We start from the raw sequence: 18523 nt of genomic DNA, 5'->3' as shown, positions 1-18523 counted from the left end.
TATGGCTATATTACTTGGCAATACATAGCGGGAATATGGGCATTATCAATGAGTAATACTTCAATAAAATGACTCTCTACAGAAGCAATGGCTCTAGAAACAGGTACTGTACATGTAAAATGACAAGAAAATATCTATCTATTGCTGAAATAACTTCCCAAAGAGAACATTACAGACCCAGGTGTGCTCTATAGATGTTAAAGGAAACCTTCATGGTGACCTTCATGGTCACTGCAGCCAAGACTGCCTGCAACCTTCACATTTCCAATTAGGACCATCTCTGTTTATTCGCAGCAGGTCCAGCAGCAGCCCTCTCCTCATTGGCTCATCAACCACTTGCATCAAGAAGTTATCTGCAATGTTCTGCAGGAACCCACTGAGCGTCTGTTCCTAACTGTGTGATTATCCAGCAGACATCGGGGTGGCTGAAGTACCCCGTAAGGGACCAGGGCCTGGGATCGTGAGGCTTCTTGAAGCTGCCTGTAGAAGCCTCATCCACTTCCTCTCCCTGGTCAGGAAGCCTGTGGTAAACACCCACCACAGCGTGGCCCCAGTTGGCCTGCCCTTTAGTCCTCACCCACAGGCCTCGACTCGTGCTTCATCCTCCCCAACGCCTGAGCTCCCTACATTCCAGCTGGTCTCTCACATAAAGAGCAACTCTACCACGTTGCCTTCCTGGCCTGACCTTCTTAAAAAGCCTAAAGCCATCCATGGCTACAATTCCAGTCAGGAGAGCTGTCCCACCGTGTCTCAGTAATTGCAATGAGATCATGGCCCTGCAATCACACACACATCTCTAATTCCCCTTGGGCCACCTTCCCTTCTGGCCTCCCCAACGCTGCCCCTGGGGCTGGGGGGTGTCTCGCTGTCCCTGCTCTTGTGCCCATGCTTCACTACCCATCTTTTGGCCGATGATTTAGCTCCTTTCAAAAGGCTCCCCCAGCACGAGTCTCCACTCCGGAGCCATTCCCTACGAGGACATAGGAGATTTCTAAAGGAGATTGTTCCTTTGATTTTTGCGCCTATTACCTGAAAATCTTTTCCTCACTGTTCTGCTGAGGAGAGAAAAAAACAAAAAAAGGTATTTATGGAGTACTGGTTCTGGTTCCTTTGGTTACCAGAGACTCTCGGAAACGTTGCAGCAGAATCATGTCATGTTAGCGGAATTTTGAGGTAAACCTCATTTAAACTCCCAAGGATGGATGTCCACCAAAGCTGCCAGAGATTGTCTCCTTCCAAAGAAAGCCTTCCCAAGTGTTTGATGTTTTCATGGCTCTTCACTCATGGTTTTCCACAACCCTTGGGAGTTACAGTGATTGGGACTCAACATGGTATTCCACATAGACTTGCCACTGTCAGCAGCAGCATAACCTCCACCCGTGTACCATTCCCATCTTTGCACTCAGAATTGCTTCAGCCCTGTCCACTTTCTATATCCTTATCTTAAATGCTGCCATCTCAACTGGCCTTCCCTTTTGACAAATCACAAAAAAATAAAAAAAAAAAAAAGGAATGAAAAAGCTTCCAGGAAAGGCAATAATGATTATTAACATGCAAATGACTTTCATCAAATGAAGTTTAGTAGAAGGAAGGGAATTAGAAGTGACATTAACAGATGTTTAGAGAAAAAAAGAGGAAAAGACACTGTAAAGGTATATTGTGTCTCACACTATATCAACAAGGCAACCACTAACGAAATTAAATGGCAACTACCACTAGAAGTGATGATAGGAAATCTTGTTTCCCAGAACAAATAATTAATCTGTAAAGCATTTGTCATGAATTACTATGAGGCCAAAATACTAGCAAGACTCAAAGATGCAGGTGTTTCTATCAATAAGAACATCCAGATGCCTTTAATTGGAATAAAATATAGGAGGAATACTAACTTTGAAGAAATTAGGAAGTTAATCTAATTATGAACAACCTGCTGTACGCAACTTCTATTTAACAAGGCATAGGCTATTTGAAGCTTATTTAAGTACATTAGAGTTTAATGCAATTCTTCAAGTACAGCTGGAAGCAAGACAGTGAATTTGATGACGCATTTATAAGGGAGATCAATCTTTATGTCCCTACGTATCACACTTGGGATTTTCTGTTAACCTTATGAAAGGACCTGCTCTTTCCCCATCAAAGGTGCAATTGTGCCCACCTTTGAGTTTGTTTTTCAGGCTTATCTAACAGATCCTATAGTAAATTGAAAAAGGAAAAAGAGGAAGAAAGAAAACAACCTTTTATCCTGACACTATTCCTTCAAAGCCATATATATATATTATATATAATATGCATGCCGCGGCATCACCGCGGAGCCGTTTTGGCTGCAGATGATGCACGGGCACACACTGACACCTGGTGGCTCCTGGTTGCCAGTCAGTTGTCACATTGAGTGTCATCCCCTTGCAGCCACCTCGAGTAATCAGTGCAAGTGCGATCACCCGGCTGCCTTTTGACCCACATTTTTCTCGTAATGTCACCACATTTTAATGCGGCAGCTCCGAACGATTCATAGGTCTAAGGCCGCATTTCACTGAGAGTGCTCCTAAACTTTTTGCATTCCAAGGAAGCATGCTAAGGAAACGGTATGCACTAAGAAAGTGTGTCTTTTTTTTTCTGGCCAAGTAGAGCCATTTCTCTTGCAAACACGACATTTGGCTGTATTACAGGAGTTGCAGGGTGTCTGGGCGTGTTAGACCCTCAGCACTGACACAACAAGGAGCCTGTAACTCTCCATTCTGGTACAGCTGAAAACTTCCTAGATCCTAAACAGTGGGAAAGGTCCAGAAGACACATGAGGACCAAGGGCATGCTGCAGCAATGGCCAAAGGAACCAGCTAGGCCGTTGTCTTTGGTCAAGAAGGAACAACTACACTGACGTTTAGGAGGAGAAATGAGTTCTCATTTCCCTGCAGAGGAATCCATGCCTATGTGTCTAAGAGTGACTAAGTTTCCTAAGTCATCTAGTTGGCATCCCCAACTTCCCATGAGTCTCCCAACCCTCAGGAGAAGTCCTGTCTCCCTTGTGACACAGGAACTCACTTTTCTGCATTTCCACATTACTGCACACAACTAACCTTGCCGGTGCCTGCACAAGCCCTGCTAGCAGTCCCATGGGGGAAGTAAGATCCACCATTCCCCGCCCCATCCCCAAGCAAAGGTATCCTGTCCCTCTATGAGGAACAGCAGACACCATCCACCATTTCTGAGCTACTGTGACACCTGTGCAGCAGCTTCGACACAGCTATGGGGGCTTTTCCACTGTGCAAAAATCACTGCAGTGAATCTTGCACCTTTAGTACGGATTGATCCCTCTGGTGCTATTCCCTCTTTCCCTTCCCAAGAGTAAACTTCCCTGCTTTCTAACATCATTAAGTAGCCTCCAGACTTTTTATGGTTACCAGTATTTCACATCACCCTTGGGTATTCCGTAAATCACTTTTTAATATCTTTTCTAAAAATGCCCTTTTACACTTTCTCTCCACTTTCTCAGGGCTCCCACTGCACAACGGGAACAAATTTAATTTGCACTGATCGCTGTTTCCCAGCCAAGCCAAGGACACTCAGCTCCACTTTTCTGTGAAGCTCACTAGTTCTTCGTCACACTGGACACCACCTTGCTCCACATGAATTTATGCAACACAAAACAACAAACTGCATTAACACCAATGCTTAGTGGCCTGTACCCATGGAGTGCTTTGGAAACACTAACAGGCAAAGTTTGAGAGCATAAATTTGCAAGCTAGACTACAAAAGCCCCTGCTTGGTTGCCATGTGATCAGTTATTGAAGATTTGGAGAAAATGAAGTTTGTAATACTGATTTGCAACACGCACAGGCATAACACCGCCACTGAGCACACCGCTGCTGTCAGAATGCTTTCCAAAGCTCATCAAAAAGGAAAGTACTTACATTAATGCTTTCAACGTGACAGATGAAATGGCCATCAATCTGTGCTCAGCAAATCACTGCTGCTCCAACAGAGGCATGGGCAGTGGTCACAGAGTCACATTAAATGGCCAAGTTTACAGCATTTCAGCTGCAAAACTGTTGCAAAATAGGAGATACAATTAGAGGGCCTCTCAGCAAGAAGCAGGAGTGACAGAGCAGAGGACTTGCTTAGTTTTGGTCAACATTTATTAAAGGCTGATTTTTGAAAGGGAAAGTGTCAATATTGCAGTGATGAATGAGGGTGGCCCAATGGCGCTTAAGTTACCAGAAGCACAGCAAGATCATTGCCATTGCAAACTTCCTTCATGGAGAGACCTATTGGGCTAAAAAAAAGGCATTTTATGGGAAGTAATAGGAGCCACATATCACCTGGAACATTAACCTTGTAAAATACATAATAGTGGCCCATCTTGCATTTGACCTCCAGGATAGATTAGATGGACTAAAATCATGTTAGTCCTTTTCCCCATTCTGAGACTCTCTAATTCAAGGATAAATGTGCATGGATGGAAGATAAACATATTGATGAATCAGCAGGGAGTTTCTTCCCAACACAAAGAAACGATCCCCCTCTTCCTCCAAAAACAAACAAATAAATGAAAACTCTTCTTTAAAGCTTCACAGAGAGCTTTATTTGCCACTGAAATAGTTCCCTGGTGTGTGAAGGGCCATGGAGCATAAGCTCATCTGTAAAACATGTTAGTAAGGCAGGTGCTACCATCAGTAATGGCCTGGTCTTGAACAGTTAAAGCTTGAGAAGAACATTGCTCCAAACTGTCCAAACTTTAAAAAAAAAAATGCCCGTAGGGTAGAAGGAGAAAATAATAATAATAATAATTCAAGTTGCTACATAGCTCCATATTATAGCAGGCTCAAATGAATGACTATAAGGGAGTAATCTAAAAGGTCTCTAAAGCAAAGGGTTGCTCCCCTGTTTGTTGCAGCATATGGTTCTGTGTACAAGGAGTTCACTGCTGTAACTCAGTAGTCCTCACCCTTCACACAGTGTCTTTTGCAAGTGTCCCACTACCCTTCAGGGGAGCTGTGTTGGGCTGAGGGGGTTATTCCTGCCCAGCGAGCAGTTCTTAGCCTAAAGAAAATGGATTAGTCAAGGCTGGGGCCAGGCCCAGCACCACTTGTTCCTCTCCTGGGCTTGCATCCCAAGTCCATCACTTACTGAACAGCTGCTGCTTGGCAGTGGAGATGGAAAAGCTTTCTGGTTTGGTACAATTTGACAGGAACCCACATGGGAAAAGTCCTTCAGAAAACACAACTCTTAGGAGAGGCTGGCTGCAATTTTCAAGGAGCAGCAAGGGTGCAGGTCTGCCCCTCTCCTTGGATCTGAGGAGATTCAGCACCAAACCCCTTTAAATGTCCTCAATATGGACTAGAAGCCTCTAACGTGCCAAAGAGCCATTGTGGCTCCTTTATACATAATCCATGTGCAACCTCCTGTAAATGTTAAAACACACATCAGTGGATCACACATGGCAGAGACGGAAAGCTGCAGTAACAGGATGCCAGCAGGACAGGCAAGGTGAGGGGGGATATTACCTTTACCAAGAGCACTCCCAGCCTGACTGTCTGCAACACCCATGCTACTAGACACGCTGTTTTCCAGCTGTAGGCCCAAGCCAGATTTCATTAACATGACCTTAATTACTGCCAGCGGAGCTCCAGCAGTTTCCCTGAAATAGTTTCTGATCTCTTCTGATATGGTAACAGAAGAATCTGCTCCTAATTTTAGGATGAATGAGCTCACCACACCCTGGGAGTTTTCAAACGTGACACATCCTTCAGCTTTCCTTTCTGTCCCACGCTTGCCAGAGTGCAACTGTCAGAGCTTTTTAATTCAAACCAAATCATCTACTATTTGTTCCAAACTACATATTAGAGTTGTGACAAAAGTTTCCATGCAGCCGTTGTGGGTACACGTGCAGCACAGCTACCCTGTGACCTACACCAGGGAACAGCCCTGATTCTGGGCACTCTCAGCTCTACCAAGGACACCTCACCTCACCCCTCTGCAGATATCTCCTGCCTCAAAGTCTTTAGAGGTGAAATCATGCACTCTCCTTCTCAGTGCAGTTCTTGCTGGCACTAGAAGCACCTCTGAGGCAAGGACAGTTTAGCATATTTTCCCCGTCCGCCCATCAAGCTCCTAAAAAATTAAGTTATTAATCATCTGAGCACTCCCATCCGATACAAAAAAGCTCTCTGGCCAGAAAGTCCCATAGGTGGTTATTACAAATAGGGATTTGCTTCCACTGAATTCTTCTGGATTAAAAAGAAAAAGCAAAAATCTGAAGTATGCACAAATGCACCTTGTAATAATTACTGCTTAGCACTATGTTTTTAAAGCGGTCACTGAGCTTCTAGTTCATATTTCACTGTTTACTTAGTCCAAAAGAAAAAAAAAAAACGCACACACATATAGTTTATCTGAGGTCTAAACATAAAGCAAAGCATTGCTCACAAGAAGGAAGAGAAGTCTGGAGCAAAATTGTGCTGCAGCAGATGCATCAATGGAAAAAGTTAGTAACTGGGAGTGTTCTTCTCTTTCCCCGTCTCTCAGTTGCTATTAGTGCCAGTCTTTAGGGTGTAGCTTTCCTCTTGGGCTTCTGTGTTTGTCTTACGCACCGCTTTCCTCTTCCTTTTGGTCAGGAGCCCTTTTATGATCAGGCAGGAGAGCACAGAGCAGCAGCACCGAATCTGCAGGACAAAATGAGCCTTTGCCTTAAATATCCAAGAGGCCCATGGAGGTAAGTAGAAACAAATGGATCAAACTGTTCTGGGCTGAGGGCTGGTGTCACTCCAGGATTTGAGGTTACTTGAAAGAAAAAAAAATGCAGTTTGGGTTTGTTTTGTTTTCTTCTTCCCCACTTTAACTGTAATATTAAGAATTTAACTGAAGTCCAGCTTGAAAAATATACTAAAGTAATAACTACACTCAGGCCTGTGTTAAGAGATTACAGAGGTTCGGTGAGGATAGGAATCCTGCAAGCAGGGGGTTAGTTAGACCTTCGTGACAGAAGATAAATGCATTTTATCTTCCCCCCCCCATCTTGCAAAGCATCTCTTTATTTCTGCTGCCTGTGCACACTATACCTAAGCGGAGAGGTTGTGCTGCTCCTATTGTCTTCTTGTGTTTCATATATGTTGTAGAGGTTGTATTTGCTCCGTTGTATTGAATCCTATTACAAAAGCGGAGTACAGAGGGCAGTTTCCAGGTGCACGATGAATCTCAGCAACTAACAAAGCAACCCCCCTGCTCTGCTAGAAATACCAGCCTGAGCCCAAACTATTGGCACGGAGCTGTCAGAGCAAGTGAAACCCACTTGATCGTCCTATAATGGTGATACAGCTTGGTAGCGCCAGCATAAAAAAGATGCTTGGAGGTAAGCTAAGTTTTGAGATAAACTGGAAACAGTGCCCTTAAAGAACTGTTCACTACAGGGTTTCATGATGTGCAGATCTTCTACCCGCAGAATGTCTTTCCTGGCACTTAGAGGGGTGACAAGAGTCCTGTTTACTCTGGTGTACCGGGGTAGCAAAGATGCGGGTTTATGAGGAGAAAGGGGTGCAAGCCCAGGGCTAGGGGCAATGACTATATTGGACCCCCCATGACTAAATATTCCTAATACCCCTTCTTTCCGTTCTCTGAATTATCTTTCATTTCATTCATTATCTAACTTGAAACATACTTAGATGGGGGTTTCTTCTGTTTTTTTTTTTTTTTTTTTTCAGTGAATCTTTCTGGTAAATTATTCCCTGTCTGCAGCTTAATTCTACTATCAAACTGTCAGTTGTTAAACTTAGTTTTGCATATGCACCTGTGGTATGTTTTTGGTCTCCAATTGCACTAACATGGTATTTCGAATCAGGTTTCCAGAATCAACTAACAAAAAAATAGTTACTGTTATCTACTGTTTGCTTATCATTCAATCTATCCAAGGTTTTTTAGTAAGATACCAATAGAAAACAATTGCAGTTCAGACAGCAGAGAGTTAGTTTACTTCGGAAATAAATTATTTTCCCTCTCCCATGCAGACCCTGAACTCCAAGGATCAGGGATCTTCCCCCTTCAAACACTTCCTGCTTTTACGGGCCTCATGTATGCAACAGCATAGCACACACGATAAAGAAATATGAGCTGGTTTTATTCATCCCTTTTCCTAAGTAAACAGCCCACTAAAGTTGATGGAGGTTTTTACAAGGCAACATCAGATGCCAAAGTAGGACTGTCAGCTTGTCAGAATGGTGGAAACACTGAGTTAAACTGCATTTACGGGGGCATTTCCATGCCCAGAGGCTTGAGTCACTCTGCCCAGAGCAGTGGCTGTGGTTGCTTGGATCATCCCCTTTCCCAGAGCTCATCCACATCCTTCCTACTCCACCAAGGCCTCCAACATCCTCCTGCAGCCTCTGGCTTTGCAGAACCTGCACGGAGGCAGGAGCAGGTCAGAGCTATCAGCAGAGTGAGAGGGAAGTTCCATGCCAGGAAAAAACCCAGGAGAAAAATCTGGGACTCGACGATAACCTTGAGCCCCAGCTCTAGACAAAGAAGCGGTAACGTAGGATCGTTATTAGCCTATACAGTTATTTTCACAGCCTGATTTTAAACTCACTTATATCAGTGGGTATTTCTATCAAAAACAAAATAAACCACTTCAAAAGCTCTCAATAGGAATACGCTGCAGGAAAAGAGCTGTATGGCCCAAAAGAAAATTATCAAAATGGCATATTGAAGTCAGAAGGCAAATGCAGACAGACCTTAAAAACAGGGGGAAAAAATAGGCAATACCTGAAATATTAAAAAGCAAAATATCTTCAAAAAGCAAAGCCTCAGGAACAGGCAAAAGCTGAATTTGAAAATCCCCTATCCAGCTGAATTGCCTGGTAATCAAGGGCAGGTATTTGACAGCTATTTAAATTTCTTTCTCAAGCTATTTCTTTCACAATAAAAAAAAAAAAGTGTTTGCTTTTCTATCCCCTCAATTAGAGTAAAAATCATCACATCTTTTTATACTGCAAGTTAGTTGATTTATGTCATGTCATAGATCTGCCTCCGCTCCTGACATGTATCAAAGCAGGGCCTTTGAAAGGCAGCGTCTTTGAACTGCAAATTATGCTTAGCAAAGGGAGTTCTTGGGTGGTTGTTTTTTCATAAAATTTTCACTTTTACCTAAAAGATTTGCTTGCTATATTTTCTCCTGGACCGTGTGCATTGATGTTGAAATCATCAGTAATTTATTTATTTCTGATTTTCTGGGGATGTGTCGAAAAATAGGAAAAGCACCCAGTGTTTTTAGCTGTTCAGGATTCTAAAGCTATTCAGGGCATATTTGAAAATTGTAAGCATTAGGCACTCTCATAAGGATTTTGTATTTCTGGATACTCACGCAAACGCTAAAAAGCTTCTGTAAAAGTTCTATGTGCAATAACAGGATTTTAGCTGAAGGTCTTTGCCACCAGAAATTTCTAATCTTTACATCTTCTTCTCTGGCTGTCTCTTGTGGGACTCGTTCTGAGAGGGATTTCAAACATCCAGGCAAAAGCTGCACTCAAAATTAACTCCAACAAGTGCAACTACCAAACAGGAGGACAAGTCACAGGGAGACAATGACAGCAAGTGGTAGGTCTGCAGTTTAGCCTCAGTCCCAGTTCTACCACATTCGAGTGCTTTGGATTGTAATTGTAATTTGCAGGGCCAAAAGGTGACACCATAAATGGAACTCAAGGAGTTGTGAGTTTGGAAACAAGCAACACTACAAAAGTCCCAGAGCTTTATTCACACACTGGAGCAAGCCTTGCAGGAGATGGGACAGGACAAGGTCTTGTAAATTAGGAAGCCTTAGCCCCAGACCGTATGAAAGATGAGGCCAGGAAGACAGTCCAGCTCATGTAAAGAGCTGCTGGCAAAATCTGTGCTCCTGGACATGGGTAAGCAAGTTTATACAGTTAGTTGTTCCAGTTATCACTGGAATGCTCGATTTTCCATGTCCCGCCATAGAGACTTTTTTTTTTTTTTTTTTTTTTTAAATATTGGCCAATTTGTATTTCTCAAGTTGAAGAGGGAAATATAAACTTTGTGCTATCTCTCCAGGCTGCATAAATCAGAACAGGGTCAGGAGGGCTGATAATCCTTAAAGAAGTCAGCTCTATTCAGACTGTATGTGTAAAGCTGTATTGGAGCAATCAGAGCTATTGATCAGTTTACCCTTGCTCCTTTCCACAGCACATTTGTCCTCTTCTTCCAAGGAAGTACACAGATTATAGCCAAACCATATTATGAATAATACAACTGAAAAACTAATGGCAGTGTCTAAGAGTCAAGAGCTCTGTTCAGTCCATGAACGGGCATTCTAGCCACTGCCATAATCTGACTGGCATTAAGATGTGGATATTGCATTAGTATTAAAAGGAAAAAAAAATGCAGTGCATGTCACCATGGAGCCATAGCCTACCTAGGAGAACTGCAGGATGATCATTTTCATTGCAATTAAGGTCTTCAAGAGAACCACCTAAGTACATGAGACCAAAAAAAAAAAAAAGAAACCACATCTTGCCAAAAATCCACCCATGCAGATTACCCCTGGCTGTTTTGTACACATCCCGTTTCCAAGTGCCTATATTTGCATGTCCTCAAAGGATTAAACGTGTTTCCTTAAAGTACTAATAAGCAACTCTGATACCTCAGCAGTATATGTACATACATATATATCATATTAGCCTAATAAAAGCTGTTGCCTGTCCAGCTATTAGCTGGATGGTTTTATTTTTCAAAGAGCAACTGTTTACCTACTTTGTGCTCAACTGTGGGATCTCCATCACTGATGATTTTTACTAACAGGTCAGAAATAAGTGTTTAGGTAGAGCTAAACCTGGCAGCAGATGGAGCAGGTGACCTTTAAAGGGCCTTCCAGTCCTGTGATTTCTGCAACGTGATGCTCATGTTTCCCTAGCTAGACAGCTGGCCCCATATTAGTAGACAAATAACAGAAGTTATGCAGGATGGTTTAGATGAGCCCAGTTTGGAGTGTTTGCTTCAGTTTTATGAGCAGTCACCAGCTCTGGAGAAGAGTTAACAGGCTACATGCACAGCCGGTTTTGTCTGTGTTTTCAAACATCTGAAAAGCTGAAATCTTTCTCAGGAAAGAAGAGGTTGGCCATGCAAGCATTAGCTATTTTATGGCTTTTCAAAAAATACCCACTTGCTGAGATTACCCTGCAATACTGCTCAAGTGACATTTTCCTCTACTGTATCTGACCCTAACTTTTGAGTGAGAGAAGGGATTTCATATTTGTATGTTTGGAGGCCAAACTTCTAAAGAAACAGTATAAAAGCAGCAGTTGCTGACCTTAGCATCCAGCTGTGCCCTGAATACCTTGATCTCTTACAAAAGGCAAGAATTGGAGACCTCCAAGCCTGCCTCAGAGCTCATTCATCCTTTCCTCTTACAAAGCCTTGCTCCAAGTTGGAGCACCAGCCCGCACCAATTCCAGCGCTGTTACCCATGCTGCAGATGAACATGAACTGATGATTTGTTAAAGTATTTTTATTTGCATCTATTTTTTTTTTTCACCTAGAAACCAGGCGCTTTAATTTGAATCTTATGTATTTGCTTTAAAAAAATGGAATCGGGGAAATTCAAAAGAAATAAAGTTAGAACCACAAATCCAGTTGATTTTTGTCCATTTAGAACACTGTAATGAGACTAACTTCCCCGGCTACACACATTTTCAGACAATTTTGTGACCAAAGCAAGAAACTTCAGCTTTTGCTGGGAAAAAAAAAAATCCAGGTCCAAAAACCTCTGGTTTGGAGACTCCGACTTCCTTCATATCGCGTGCAGGGAAGAGTTTATGAGCAGCCTGACACAGCCGCACGCAAGAATGAGCTGCCACATCCATTCCCAGGGAAGATAACTCAAATGTCAAGCATGCTGGCAGGGCTCACTTCCTCGGTTTTTCTTAAAAAGATGGAGAAAAAGGGAAAAAACAAAAAAAGTGGGGAGACTATCTAAAGATTCAAGCAAACACATGAATATGACCTGTCTGTCCTCATGGACCACTTTTCCAAAGAGAAGGCCCAGCTGGCATCTTTAGAGGCCAGCCACTTGGTGCCCTGCTTTGGTGTGGACCAAGCAAAATGCTCTAAAAGACACGTGGAGGTGAAAACAAGGGTCCTTCTGTCACGTCCGAGTATCTACTTCTGGAACAACTGTGTTCCTGCCCCTACAGCAGAAGAATTAAAACATCCAAAGTAGGCATTTGTCTTTGAAGCTGTACAACCGGTTTCAGTTTGTTCCGAGTTCTGTCTATTGAACATGCATTTAATTCTCTCAGAAGTTCTGTTAGGCAATTGAAAGTCCTGAATTTAAAGCTGTCTATCACAAAGGAAGTCATCTCAAAAACATGCCTGTATTTGAGCAAAAAGAGTCCTCATCTGGCAAGTAAACTTTCATCTTCCTAGAGCAGTCTCCCTCCAGATTTACAGTCTCAGACATACACAGGAATAATTTAAGATTTATCTGACTCAGAAAAGGCATGGGTTTTTGTTCCTTCACAACTGCTTCCATTATTCCAGAGGTTTTTGTTGTGTTTTGTTTTTAATCCCTCCCCAGACTGTTTTTAAAGCACGCTTCTTGAAAGGCTTTTATTTTTGGAGCTTGGGAGTTGTAATGAACTCAAACCTGCGAACGCAGTTCAGTTCCGATTCAAATGTTGAGTCATGGGTCCCTCTCGAATAGTGAGCAGCAGTCAAATTGTGCCCATGTAAGGGGATTGGCAGCAGCTTTGGAAATCTCTCTCCGCTTTCCCATTTTGCGCCCGAGAGCCATAATTCCAGCTCACTTTATTTAAAAAAAAAAGTGGGGGGGGGAAATAAGCATTTTGTCCACAGACATCAGATATTGTCTCAGTAACCATTACACATGTTGCTCCATGGGATGGGATATGAAGGGAGGCTATGAAATTCCATACAACTCTGGTGGTCTGAGCAAATTCTTGCACTATTAAGATTCACGGCAATATTCAAAGATCCTTTTCTTGCTCTCTCATATTTTACACTTAACACCAAATGAACAAAGCCAAACAAGTGGTTCGTGCAATTCTGTCATCCACCGATATCTGCTCTTTTATCATGGCCACACAGCAGTTCCAGAAAGATCAGTGTGACTATCTTGCCAATTATTGTTAGACTTTTCTTGAATGCCCTGCATCTCTAGGATACCCAAGCTGATGAGGTGAATAGGACCAAGCTACTTCATATCCTGCCTCCCCCTTTGCCTGATTTTGCCCATTTGGAGTATATGCTTACACCAACCTGCTCCAGGGGACTGTAATGCTGGTTGCAAATATGAGCTTTGAGGTCTTACCACCAAGCTAGACTGACATGCCCCTAGCCTCCTTCTCTTTGTATTTGTAGGGTGGATGGGTGGGTGGGTGTTTATATATATACACACACAAACACGTGTGTGTATATATATGCATATGCCCACACAGTCCTTATGTTTAAGTACACCTTTCTACATGCCTTGCTGCTTTGTGGGCACCATAGGAGTCCTAAGTCAGCTGACCCCTACACAAATCCATGGATCCAACTCCTAATGCAGTGGTAAAGGAGCCCTCACACAGGACAGGTCTTTAAGCCTCAACAGTCCTTTGCAATTCCAGGTTCCGGTGAGAAAAAGCTATGGAAAAAAACCTTGAAACCCTATTATAGGTTAGTTCTGCAGACTTGGATAACTCAGAAAAACAGTGGAACCCATGAGTTGAGGAAACCAAGCCGCCATGCTGAGCGGCTGGAGGTGTAGCTGACCCCAAAGCCAGGTCTGCCAACCCTAGAGGCACAGCAAAGTGCCAGGCAGCTGCACGTGGATCACTCACAGCCACACAGGAACGCTCTCGAGGCAGGGGGATTAAGGATAATTCTTACAAATCCCCCCAGGTGCCTCATTTTGAGCTTCCCGTGATGCTCTATTTCTTCTTTCACTTTGCCCTTAAAGCTTCACTCTTCATTTAAACCCTTTTAAGAAACTCCTTGCAAGATGGACAAACATTACCCCTTCAGAGGAAAAGGAACCTTAAGAATATATATAAAAACACCAAAATCTATTTAACAGTGCCCCTCATGCATATCTTTATCTCATCTTCTCTCAATATTGGTTCAGAAAACAGCTTTCATTTATAGCTATTTTATTGCCATAATCCAGATAGCATGGATTATTTCTACAGTGATACACTAATGCTAATTTGCAATAGTGGAAGGCAATTTGCTCTCCTAAAGAATTATTTTTGTCCTTGGATGAAACAGACAGCAAAGACAGTGCCCTTGGTTAATTGGAAACACTAGATGAATATCTATAACCTTCTATATGTGTAGCTGAGTGCTGGAAATGCTATTAACATTCAATTTAACTCCAACAAAATTAAAATGAATGTGTTTTACTAGTTTCTAAGTAGAAGACTCATTGAGAATAGCTTGATGTGATGTTGTGAAAGATGCCAAGAGACCAACTCCTCATAATGACCAGGGAGCTTGGGATCCAAAAAGAGATACCTGGCTGTTTATGCCACTGATTCTTCTCATGGCTGTAGCTATAGATGGTAAAAGGCAAGAATATCAAAGTGAGAAAAGCCACTTATTTCTATTGGGGAATGCCAATATGTTGTGCAAAATACTGCTTTTGGTGGGTACCTAAATTTGCTGTGGGTGAATACACTTCTGTTAGTGGAGACCTTCAAAGCCTGCTTGCTCCTGCTCATACAGGTGGTAGAGCAGCCCGTCGAGATACCCTTTCTATATCCGCTTCTTCATGAGGTCTCCCCTGGCTCTGGCTCCCGCAGACCCAGCGAACGCAGGTCGCGGCCAAAGCGCAGAAGCAGCCTCTGCCAGGACGCCCGCCCCGCGGCCAGGCTCCGAGCAAACACTATTTGGAGGGGTAAACAAAGTGATTACCATCTAGCAGCTGGCTCCTGACAGAGTCACCTTCAGGCTAGCCGGGCACCGTCCTGCGTGTGCGCCCTGAGCACTGATCACCACGTATCCTGGCACCAGGGCCAGCGCCTCGTCTCAACGCTGCCAGCAGCCCCACATGGCTCCCTCCCTCTCCCGACGCATCCCATCACGCTGGATGCTGCTGGCAAACGCGGAGCGCGGCGGTGCCCGCAGCAGCATTGGCAGGGCTGGCAGTTTAATCAGTGCTGAGCCTCCCCTCTGCTTCTCTGCTGCTCCTTTCCAAGGAGAGTCCCATGAATCCAACACTGTAGCCAGTTGGGCAGAAACACTGTGCATCTTCCAGCAGGCCTTTGGTACCCTGACTGTACCCACCATGTCCCCCTCTGCAGAGGCCTCCCAACAGAGCCAGCATACATATATATAGCGTGTGTATATTAAATATACATACACGTATATTCCTATTCATTGGGCTGACATTCCAGCTAGCGATGCAGTGTGTGATAGATTGCGTCGGTCAGATGAAATGAGTTTATAAGTTTCACATAACAGAGCATCAATAACGTAATCAGAGAGGGAGAATTGTGGCAAAGATGGATGCACTGGAAAAACAGTTTAGGGAAAAGTTTCAGCACCCACAGCTCTCCATCTGTATCTTTTCTCTCACAACTTTGGTGCGCAGGTGCTTGCATGCCCTTACGTCTCTGTCATCATGCCTGGGTCACCTGTGAGCTCATTGCAGTTCTCAGCCTACTGTTGAAGTCACTTCCCACACCATCATCTGATGTTCCCTGCAATTCTGTGGAAGGGGAAAACTTAAGTGTGGGTTATTTACTTCAGCTTAGACCTGAATCCATCTCCTGAGCTCTCCCCCATCCAGCTACAGTCTGGGCCAGGTCAGGAGAGCTCATATCCTAGGGCTCAGCGCCCTCAAACCTGTCTCTCCTGCGGTTCTTTCCATCACACCATAGACACTGCCCAGCAGCGCAGGGTCATTTATTGTACAGACACAGGGACATAGTTACCCCCAGCCTTCCTGTTCCACTGCCCCTTGCTCTGCTTCTCTACCACTCTGCCATCTGCAGAATAAAGCCAAGCAGGGTACCTCGCACATGTTGTGTGCAGGCTCCCATAACACTTGGGTGGTCAAAGAAAGGGAGGCGTTTCTCCTTTCTGTGCAAAAATACTCCCTTGCAGTGCATTTCACAGGGAGCAATTCCATGCGGTCGATATTCCAACTCATGTGGCTTTGGAGAGCTGCTTATTTAGCATCTCTAGATCACACAGTGATATGAACCTAATCAACTCCGTCTCAATTTACAAATCTCATTGCAAAGCATATCTTGACTACCTTGTCAGTACTGCTTAATTTTCCTCTTTCACTAAGCTGTTATTTAATTCACTGGCAGTTATTAGCACTGACATGCAACATAGTTCACAGGACAGACATAGGGCTCAGCCTAGGGCTGTAGGACTCTGATCCCAATTCACAGAAGCTTGGGCAAAGTGCTTAGTCTCAGTTTCTTCACCTTTGACACAAGAGCAATGTTTCTACGAATGGAGATTACAATCTAGAAATACTCAATGACAAACACTTCTACTGGTCTAGTTATCATGCCTATATCTTCCAGAAATAAGATCACCTTTATAGTTACAGGATTGGGCGAAAATAGAAAGTATCTGACTTCAGCTCCTGGCTCAGACACACCTGGCAAGGAAGGACCTAGGCAAGCCACACGCTATAGGTTTGGGTCTCAATCAGGGCACCTACTTTCTTGTGTCTGTATTTAATGAACCCTGAACAACGAAGTTAATGTAATGGGAGATTCACTCCTGCAGATAACACTATTTTCTGATCTCAGTAGCCCTTCATGACACAAGGAAAAGCAGCAATGCCTCACAGGAAATAAGGAGAGGTCCATCAGATCTAATACCTACTATAAAATCAAATAAGAAAACTTGCAGTCAGGTAAATAAACTGACATTCTTTGTGCATTTTTGTATTAGCTTGTTTCCACACAAGCATCACTACCACATTTCAAAGAGTTAATGCAGTGCCATGCATGAGCCAGCAGCCTCTCCCACAGAAGTTTTGAAGGAGCCTGCACAAGTCAACAACAAGTGTAATTAATGTTGAAGACTGTTGTGGAAGCACAGTCCACCCCAGCTGCCTCCAACCACCCTGCCCACCAGCTGCTCCTCCACAGCTGCCTTCGCACACCTGTGAAATGCAGCTCCAAATGTTCTGCTTTGGTTTTTTTCCCTGCATTTCCTGAGGAAACGCTCAAAGAGCTCATCTGATCTTTAAGTAATTAACAAACTCCATGAAGCATCTGGTGAGTGGAACTCTATAGGGTCCCTGCTAAGCAGCACTTCAGACCCTATGGCATGCATATGCTTCTGGCCTTATGGTCAGCAGCTGACCAACTGGTGCTAATTCAATTCTGTGGAGTTACACCAACACGCACCAGCTGGTTATTTGGCCTCATCAATTTTCATAAGCCTTGATCTCATGCACACTCATATTGATTTATTAGCATCAGTAAAATTACTCCCAAATCACACTTCTACTGAATGGTCTGGAGACCTACAAAGAATGTACTTTAACTGCAGTTACGCAACTTCTCCTGCTGGGAATACCTTCCCACATCCCTCTTCATCTTCCCTCTAGAACAATTTTTTTAAAACCTAAATCATAGAAAGTTGTAATTAAGTATTATAGAAAGATGCTCACTCGAGGACACCTGGTCAGTGCTGGTACTTTAGATGTGACAAGGAAAACTTTGATTAATGCAGAACATGCTTTAGGGGGTCTGGCTGGGCAGAAAGATGTGAATGAGCCACGACTATTTTCGGGGAGTGGAGCAAATCAAGGAGCAGGAACAGAGGCTTCATCTTACTAATTTTACCCCTTGGAAAGTCAGAAACTGGGATAAACCTGTCCCTTCATTATGCTCTTCTCAGTGGAAGGAAAGACCCAGTGCCACTGGTCAAGGACAGAGAGTGACTCAGGCCTCCTATAAGTAGTTCCCTATTATTTCCAAAGCATTCCTCCTGCACATGGTTTGGTTCATTACTATTAATTATAAATTTGCTCGGTTACATGCTTTAATTACTATGCTAATCCTGCAAGCTCCACATGCCACTTCCTGCTGGAATATCAGGTTTTGATTGAGGAAAGAGGAGCATGTATATTTGCACGTTGTTGCCGCTCATCAGGCAAGAGCAGGGCAGGTTGCTAGGAGGTAATGTAGATCCATATGGATGTACATAACCTGAAGGGATGGTTTAATGGCCTGATAGTGGGGACTGGAGCACCTGGACTCCCTAGAATCACCAGGTCAAAGCACAGAGTTCAGTTTAGCTCCTCGCCCTTGCAGGGCAGATAAATTGAGCTTAATGCTTTAATACTTGTGAGTCTCTACCACAAGACTTACAAGACAGACTCCCTGGCAGCTCAGACTCTCATGGTGCTTTTGGTCCCCAAACTGCAGCAACCCCAGAGGGGCTGATGCCACGTGTGGGTGCTGCACAAGGTGCCTTTGCCCAGAGGCTTGTTTCTCCTCCCTGCTGTGCAAAGAGCTGACCTGTCACCAGCTGAGCTGCTCATCTGCAG

The 18523-nt window shown here is 43.7% G+C and overlaps 1 protein-coding gene across 1 annotated transcript in view; it reads left to right on the top strand.

Annotated features, from left to right (window-relative positions):
* The first annotated feature begins 6633 nt into the window (after window positions 1-6633).
* Window positions 6634-18523, top strand: part of LOC104568668 (calcium-activated potassium channel subunit beta-2) — a 124642-nt gene continuing 112752 nt past the window's right edge. Inside the window, exon 1 of the mRNA XM_088523899.1 lies at window positions 6634-6709. Within this exon, the coding sequence (XP_088380025.1) occupies window positions 6672-6709 (38 nt within the window). The 5' untranslated portion in view covers window positions 6634-6671. The remainder of the gene's footprint in view (window positions 6710-18523) is intronic.

The sequence above is a fragment of the Tinamus guttatus genome, unplaced genomic scaffold, assembly GCF_059628265.1.
Source record: "Tinamus guttatus ecotype Peru unplaced genomic scaffold, ASM5962826v1 Tinamus_guttatus_pri_ptg000198l, whole genome shotgun sequence".
Lineage (NCBI taxonomy): Eukaryota > Metazoa > Chordata > Aves > Tinamiformes > Tinamidae > Tinamus > Tinamus guttatus.
The sequence above is the reverse complement of the archived record's forward strand: the minus strand, read 5'-3'. Positions and strand labels throughout refer to the sequence as shown.